An 8,902-nucleotide genomic window follows, 5' to 3' on the forward strand; every position below is an offset into this window, starting at 1 on the left:
TGCAGAAAGAAGACAAGACGGCAATGAAATAGATGGAAACTACACTTGATAAATCCTTTTTTTCCTGTTAAATTCAGCTTTTTTTTTTACCATCATTCAAATGCAGATGATGGAGTTTATACTGAATCATAAAGTTTATACTGTACTTTATATAAAGCTTGAGTCAGATAACAACAACAACAACAAAAAAGTTGATGCTTTTTGCCATTCTCATTGATTTTTACAAAATTTTATCTTTACTTTTTGCCAAAGAAAGCTGCATATAGATGGTCCTTGTCTCAAAAAAGTGTCTTTGTACGGTCTGTATGCCGTTGTGCCTTCGAGCACACATTAAAGCAGTGTTTACAAGCTGACTTCATTGGGTTTCGGCTTTAATGTATGTGCAGTATTTGGTATGGTGTTAAACCTACAAGCCAACCTGCTTAGCTTTTTGACCCTTTCAGCAACAACATTTCTCACATACTCTTGCAGCTTCCTCATCAAAGACAGGCCGTTAAAGAGCAAAGATTATTTCAATAATTAGAACGCTGTTATTTACGAGAAAGAAACAAAACCGTGATCAGAGAAAAAAATCTGAAAAGCGAGCAGAAGCATTCGAAGGTTTCATCCGTGACCCCCTCTGATTTATCAGTTGATTCTTTGGGCTGCTCCGACCAGGTGGGCAGCCATTACTATGATTTAAAAGACTTCCGTTTAAAAGTGGAAGAAAACTAAAAATGCTCACTGTGTGATAAACTCAACTGGAGTTTTTGCTTCACCCAAAAGAATCAACAAGACTTTATCACAACTGCTTCTGAAATGAAAAGTATTCTGCTGTTGTGCCTTTAAAAGAATCAGTGACTGATGCAAAATAAATAAGATTGTTGGTTCCTCTTTTTCAGACATGCCTTACAGGAATGGTGAGTAATGTGACTTTAACTCCCCCTAGTGGCCACTTTCTTCTCTCTTTTTCTGTCATCTCCATCTTGTAACACTTTCTTTCGCTGTGACTCTCAGAACCAGAGGTGGGTAGAGTAGCCAAAAAATTGTACTCAAGTAAAAGTAAAACGTAGTCATCCAAATAATTACCTGAGTAAGAGTAAAAAAAGTGCTTGGTGAAAAAACTACTCAAGTACTGAGTAAATGTTGAGTAACGTCTGATTTATTTGTTAACACAAGCATTCAATCAGACAGACAAAAATACTAAATAATCATCTTTAGGCAAATTAGAGTTCATCCAATTGATAAAATAAATTAAAATTAATTAATTAATTAATTACAAAATAGCTTAAATTAAAATAATCCAGGTAAATTCAAGTACTTCAATAAAAAATAAGAGACTTAGGAAATGTTTAAAACATATGTAACCCATATGTAACCTAAAAAACAAACATTCATCTATCCATGGGGGAAAAAACGAGTTTAGGAAACTTACCGCTACATGTTTCCTCAAGTTCGATGTTGAGTTTCTGCTGAAATGTGCGTTTGTTTTGGTTGACACAGAAGACACATAATGTAGCTGCTGTTTCTCACTCTTTGTAAGGTAAACATGCTTTCAGTATGAGGCCTCGTCTGTGTCTTCATTTCCCACCGTTGATTCTGACATTTTTCATCTGTTTCTTTGTTTGTTTGCTACGACTGCTAATGCTAAAGCTAACCCGTCCCGCCGCTGAGATTGAGTATGGTCACGTGACCAGACTGCACGGCTGCGTCTGATTGGTGGAACACAGTCAGGTGGTAGAGCCTTTGGTGGAAGTCTCTCTCTCTGTCAGAATAAAACATTAAAATGAGGCGTACGCGGGGGGATAAAAATAATGAGGCGTAGAATACCAAAGAGGTAAGAAGAAAAGTAACCAGCTCATTGTAGCCTAATGTAGCGGAGTAAGAGGACAGTTTCTGCTGCACACATCTACTCAAGTAAAAGTAAAAAGTATAGTGATTTAAAAAACATACTCAAGTAAATGTAACTCGTTACTACCCACCTCTGCTCAGAACTTACATCAAATCTCTTTGCTGTGAAGTGTATTTTGCTTCTTGTGATAAAAGGCATGTCGGACAGGTTGATAACTGATATGTTTTTCCTTTGTCACCGTGCTGCCGGTTATGATTTATTGAAAAACTCATCTATATATATATATATATTTTTTTTTTTACAGTGCGAGAAAAAAGAAAGAGCCTCTTCATCAATAATGTGAGTGAGCAGTTTCCCCTGAAACATTTTAGACCGCAGGTCACCGATTCTCATTCCTCTATGCATGATGACACCTTAAAATCCTTTATGTGGGTCAGGGGAAGGCATGTACACTCTAATAACAGTCATCGTGTGCGTGTTTGTAGCATGACACAGGGAGGAGGAAATACAGCTCCTGCTCAACCATCTTCCTGGACGACAACACAGTCAGCCAGCCCAACCTCAAATACACCATCAAATGGTTGGAACATGAAAGCGGCACAAAAATAGATAGAAACACAGATTTTTTTTCTTCTCTGATGATAATCTAAACATAGATTTTGTTCTCTTCGCAGTGTTTCTCTGGCAATTTACTACCACATTAAAAACAGGTGAGGATTTTTAAATGGATGCTGTAATTCTGCACACTGTTTTTGTGTTTGAATGGTTTTTAGCTGCAGCCTGAAATGATTTACAGGTGGGAAGTTATACTAAAGCATTTTAAGAAAAAACAGGATGGGAAACGTCAGTAATCTTTATCCATTATTTAGCCGTTAACGTGCCTCATCCAATGAAAATACTGTGTCACATTACTGAGGTGAAGCCTTCAGGTTTCAGCTACCAATTTACTTTATCGTCTGTTTATCTGCGTTTCTTTCAGGGACACAAATGGAGGAATGCTCTTAGATATCTTTGATGAGAAGCTTCACCCGCTTTCAGTGAGACACCTTCATTTCGTTCACTTCCGCCGTCACATTTTGCAGCAAATCTGTGGCATGTGCTTTGGTTTGTTTGTAGAGTCACTCTAAAAGTTATGGGGGTAAATTTATCAGAAGCTGGGCATTTTTAGTGCTGAGCCAAGATTTATTAAAGGTATTTTTTTTTACTGTAGTGAGACAGTAAAATTTAGCATTTTCCACATGTAATAACAAATGCATACCAAGTCAAAATAATTAAAAAAAATGGGGGTCTTGATCAACTTTTGGTGGTTTGAATTTATATAATTTCTTAGGATTCAAGTATTTGGAGAGATTTATGACAGAACATAGTACTTGCACTTTCCAACCTTGGTTGAAGCATCCAGTCTCTGTCTGTGTTTTAGTCACTTTCACTGCCTCCTTCCCTCTCTTTACCCAGAAATCCGAGGTTCCCCTGGACTACAACCAAAGCGACCCTGAACAGAAGCAGATCTACCGGTTCGTCAGAACGCTGTTCAGCGCTGCTCAGCTCACTGCTGAATGTGCCATCGTCACACTGGTGAGATCTCTTACTGCGCCTCATTAGATGTAAAACTACGGTGCGTCTGGCCTGATGCTGCCCCCGCACCCACAAACAGTTACCATGTTAGGTTCCGGGCAAATTTGCACCCAGATGCGTTCAGACAAGCCAGGGATGTGTGTGAAAAATGCGTCCAACATGCAGCAACGTCTGTGTGTTGTTGGTGCTCAAAGATATGATGACCTTCTGATGATCTTCAGACATTTTTCAGGTCAGATCACTCACTTTTTGAGATCTTGTCAGCTGTAAAGGTTTCAAACTACAGCTGGGCAACGATTAAAATTTTAATCTAATTAATCACATGATTTCCCTGATTAATCGCGATCAATCGCATTTGTACGCAAAATCCCAAAATGAATTCAAAAGTAGTGTATAGCTTTTAGCATTTAGTTTTATTTTAAATGTGCTGCCATATGAATGAAAGTGCCATAACAGTTGTTGTGCAAACACACTTTTAACATCAGCATCTTTCTGTAGTTTTTATGTAGAAGCCTCGCTCCACTGTCTGTTTCCTTGAATGACTTGCTGCTATCAGTTGTGTGTTTTGCCTTTAAGTGATATTTTAGACGCTGGGATAGGCTCCAGCCCGCCCGCGACCCGATCGACGGATTCAGCGGTATAGATAATGGATGGATGGATGGATGATATTTTAGACTGGAACTACTACGCTGAGAAGACGATTCAACTTGGCAGTAAATGCAGGAGTTTTTTTAATTTATTTTGAAATACGTGCTTTTATGTTGAAACAAGTAAAACAGGAAGTAGCGCCGGTTAGCTCCGTGAGCTTCACACCTGTAGCGGTGATGTTACCTGCTAGTTTATCTTTATTTTATTCCTCCATGCTTCGTGGTGTTTGCTGTAACTGTGTGAATGTGACGCAGAGGAGAAGTGGAAGTTAAAGAATCCTAGTTTTGACCGTGAAGATTGCCTCTGGGGAATGACTGGCTAAAGTGGCCAGTATTACTTTGATTATTTATTGGTCCCAGCGACAATGCTAAGAATGCTATTTCTTTAATGATTACAACAACAAATGTTGTGTTTTACTTTGTTTACTTGAACATTTAGTTCTACAGTGCAGACAGCAACATACTTTTACAATAATAAAACCTGTGTTAATGCTCTATAAAATATTTATTGGCGTTAAATAATTAACAAGTCAACGCGATAATAACGAGTTAACGCGCCCAGCCCTATTTCAAATTCGTTTTTCAAACAACACTTTGAAAATGCTTGTGGTGTTTAATGTCCATTTGTGCAGGTGGGACCAGGTCTGGGTTCCTGGTCTGAACCCTGGCCGGGGCCTTTCTGTGTGGAGTTTGCATTTTCTCCCCGTGTATGCGTGGGTTCACCATCCTAAAACATGCATCTTAGGTTAATTGGTTGCTCTAAATTGACCCTAGGAGTGAGTGTGAGTGTCTTGTCTGTGTCTGTGTGGCCCTGTGATGGACTGGCGACCCGTCCGGGGTGACCCCGCCTCTCACCCAATGACAGCTGGGATAGACTCCAGCGCCCCCCCCCCCCCCCCCCCCCCGACCTGAATAAGATGATGCGGGTTTAGAAAATGGATGGATGGATTTGAGTAATTGTCTGCTGCCTCGCTCTCATGTCCAGCCGTTAATGATGTCTTCTCAATGCAATCATGCAGGTGTACCTGGAGAGACTTTTGACTTATGCAGAGATTGACATCTGTCCAGGAAACTGGAAAAGGATCATTCTGGGCGCCATCCTGCTGGCCTCAAAAGTCTGGGATGACCAGGCTGTCTGGAACGTTGACTACTGTCAGATCCTCAAGGATATCACAGTGGAAGACATGTGAGGGATCTCCGTCTGTAAGGCTTTGGGTCGTTGGTTCAGAATTCAGATTTATGACTTATGTCATGGATTTTTCTAAAAATGTGGAAATTTATGGGGCTTCAAAGAACGTTTGGAGAAGAATTGTAGGGTTTCCAGTGTTTAGTTACAGAAGTCCCGCCCTCTGAACTAAGTCTTTCCAGTTGTAAAATTGTACCTTTTTGAAGATGAAAATGAAAATTTTAAATGTAGATGCTTCTTTAAGGTAGATTCTCTACAGCAGAGCTGGGTTGAATTAGTTTTCACGGGTGTATCTACTACAGTGAAGGTGAATGCAGGTATTACACAGTGATAGAAAACACCATGAAGTCATAGTAGAAATACTTACCCAGGAATAGAATCACTGCATCTATTTCTACAGCCAAAAGCTTGAAGAATTTGCTGTTTTGAAAACATTTTCCAAGTGATGGAGTAATATTATAGTCTTTTATTCACATTAAACCGTTTGAATTGATTAACACACATATATTTTCCATTGTAACGTACATACATCCATTTAAACTAATGTTATTCATTTGATTTCTGTAAAACAAAATAAAAGATATTACACCCAAGTTACAACATGATGAAAAGAAGTGATTTAGAGCTTTGAGATTTTCACAGACAGGGCTCAACAACAGGGTGTTTCAGACGGCTGAGCCTATAAATCACCAACCCGCTGAACTTTAAATCCAAAAGCAATTTGTTCCATCTCCTAATGCAGGATTTTTTTTTTTTAATTCTCTTGCTAGGAACGAGTTAGAGAGGCAGTTTTTGGAGCTGCTGCAGTTCAACATCAATGTGCCATCCAGTGTCTACGCCAAGTACTACTTCGACCTGCGATCGCTTTCAGAGACCAACAACCTCAACTTCCCCCTGGAGCCGCTCAGCAGGGAAAAGGCCCAAAAACTGGAGGCGAGAAACTTTCCATTCAGTGTTTTCTGTTGCTGTGACTCCATGTTCCCAACAATCAATTACTCTGGTCATCCTGTTATTTAAAGCATGACAACATTTGTGACATTATCAAAAAAAGCCAGAAAACTATTTATAGATTATTGCTACTATATTCTTCTATTCAACAGCCAATTTAAAGGGGAAGTTCATCTTTTTTTTTTTTTTTAAACCTGGACCTTATTTCTGGCATAAAGTACGTTCATCTACTCACCGATAACAGTTTGGTGAAAGTCTGCGTCCTTCGGAAGATATTTAGATCGGGAGAGAACAGGGCAGAGACAATACAGCCTCTAGATAAGGTATTATCTGTCTTTATTTCACCAATACTTTAAGACCAATGAATGAACGAACGCGTACTATTGTACTGTTAGCTCAGAGCTGCCGTGTTGTTGTTATCGGGGGCTTTCTACACACTGTCTACTGGGATGACGTCATCGATGCGCGCCACTGCAGCACAGCTCATTCAATCCGGTAAGGACGTCCATCGTACTCAAAGTCGTCGTCCACGTCGTTAAAATCTGATAAATATCCTGCCATGGTGCACAAAAACAGTAGCAAACTCTGTGTGAAGTTAGCCGACCGTCACAGAGCACGGAGTAAATAAGCTGTGCTGCAGCGGCGCGAGTCGATGACGTCATCCCAGTAGAGTCTATTTCCTAGGTTCCTGCGTCTCGTGACTAGAAGCGTGTGTAGAAAGCTCCCGATAAGCCCCCCCGATAGCCCCCAATAACAACAACACAGCAGCTATGAGCCAACAGTGCTGTATCTTCAGAAGGACGCCGACTTTCACCAAACTATTATTGGTGAGTAGATGAACGTATTTTATACAAGAAATAAGGTCAAGGTTTAAAAAAAAAACAAAAAAAACTTTCCCTTTAAGATCCGACTAGTATGCAAAAAGCTAAACTAAATTTGTTATTAACCTGTGATTCATGATTTATGGATTTATTTTAGCCGTTATCTTCTTGGTTTATGCTGCTACTGAACATTAAGGGGCTACGAATTGCCCCTTTAATGAAGTCACATTTAAGCACCGCACACAGTGGCTGTGTTCGAAACCGCCTACTACATACTACATACTACATACAGTATACAGTACAGACAGTATGCAGAGCGTTTACCCACAATGCATTTTTTCTACTGCCCGAGCCGAAATCTCATGATGCATACCCAACATTTCGGCGAATCTAGTATGCATCCGGGAACTTAAAAAAAGTTAAAGTTAGTAGGAGTAGTAGGAGAAGTAGGCGGTTTCGAACACAGCCAGTGGCTTTGGTAGCGCATCACAAAATTAATCAAATTAAGAGCCTGACTACATTTTCATCATTTCAATGACAGCTCCTTGTAGAAAACTCTTGAAGTAACTCGGTGTAAACCTTTATTCCATACAGGCTATTTCCAGGCTATGCGATGACAAGTACAAAGATGTACGGAAAGCCGGCAGGAAGCGCTCAGCCAGCGTGGACAACCTGTGTGGGAGCAGATGGGTTCCTGCGATCCTTTCCTAACCGCTCATCAACCGCCACATCCTGAAACGGTGGCATCAGGTTAACGACTCAATGGCTGAAACAGAAAACTCTGAAAACACTGATCAGTGGAGAAATTGGTTTGTGCAAACTTTTGCATTTGGATGGACCCAGGATGCAGCACTCGGTGGAACAGCTACTGTCACCCAAAACCAACCGTTGGAGCTCACATGAAGCTTAATTCAAGCTACATGTGTAGTTTTAGAAGATCAGGGTGAACTCCAGGGAGGTTTCTACCCAAACACGATGTCCTCACAGTGCCTCAGCGTGTCTGTTCATAGGGAGAGATGAGAGTTTCTGTTTTTTTTTTTATTTCACCTGTGGAGAAAAATCTACGTTTGGACCAATAAAGACGTCCCGTAGGACATGGCACTGGAAACCGGGCTGTTGTAAAGACCCTTTGTCTGAGTTTCTGGGTTTGCCTGGACTTATGGAGGTCTGACCTGGTTTCAAAGGTAGTACATAATCTGTTCTTCAGATATTATTTATTTTACTCTATTATTCCAACATTGGAGTAGCACTGGACTTTCCGCTGGTTGTTTGTTTCCTTTTACAGAATAATATTTGCTAGTTTTCTCCTTTGGAAATCCTCGTGGTTTACAGTAGTGCACCTCTTAATGCTCAGGTAGTATGTTTAATATTTTGACTTACTGTGATGCTCCTCGTTTTGCTTCTCGGTTATATCAAGGATGGAAGCTCAGATTGTGAAGTAACAAATGCCACAAATAGAAAAAGGCTTGAACATTTAAAAATATTATTATGTTCCCACAAATAGAAGTGTTATATCTTGTTTTTGGGAACAAGTTCAATCATGCAATCACAATAACCTTTTTTATGAACTGTATAGGATTAAATATACCCCAGAGCATGTTTTCCAGACCAGTATTAGCTTGATTTTGTCAAGTGTTCTTCTTTTTTTTTTTTTCACCAGCCAAGGAGCTTTAAGTAGAAGAATACACATCTCTCTTTATCCGAGTATAAAAATCACCCAATTTGAAAAGAGCACCTGCAACAGAGACATCCTGCATAACTATCTTATCGGACCTTGTTTTTATTCATTCAGTATTATAGAGATTAGGGCTGGGCCATAAAACGATAACGATAGCTGTCGAGGAATAACTTTTCCTCCATAGAGGCATGAAACATGGGCGATAGATTACATTCG

The 8,902-nt window shown here is 39.9% G+C and overlaps 1 protein-coding gene across 1 annotated transcript in view; it reads left to right on the forward strand.

The window, feature by feature from the left end:
- LOC142398648 (cyclin-Y-like) overlaps positions 1-8,658 on the forward strand; it is a 29,026-nt gene extending 20,368 nt beyond the window's left edge. The window contains exons 3-11 of the mRNA XM_075482734.1: positions 882-899; positions 2,136-2,170; positions 2,317-2,411; positions 2,506-2,541; positions 2,811-2,868; positions 3,287-3,406; positions 5,073-5,239; positions 6,010-6,172; positions 7,603-8,658. Of these exons, the coding sequence (XP_075338849.1) occupies positions 882-899; positions 2,136-2,170; positions 2,317-2,411; positions 2,506-2,541; positions 2,811-2,868; positions 3,287-3,406; positions 5,073-5,239; positions 6,010-6,172; positions 7,603-7,719 (809 nt within the window). The 3' untranslated portion in view covers positions 7,720-8,658. The remainder of the gene's footprint in view (positions 1-881; positions 900-2,135; positions 2,171-2,316; positions 2,412-2,505; positions 2,542-2,810; positions 2,869-3,286; positions 3,407-5,072; positions 5,240-6,009; positions 6,173-7,602) is intronic.
- Positions 8,659-8,902: the final 244 nt, after the last annotated feature.

This window comes from Odontesthes bonariensis, chromosome 14 (assembly GCF_027942865.1).
Source record: "Odontesthes bonariensis isolate fOdoBon6 chromosome 14, fOdoBon6.hap1, whole genome shotgun sequence".
Lineage (NCBI taxonomy): Eukaryota > Metazoa > Chordata > Actinopteri > Atheriniformes > Atherinopsidae > Odontesthes > Odontesthes bonariensis.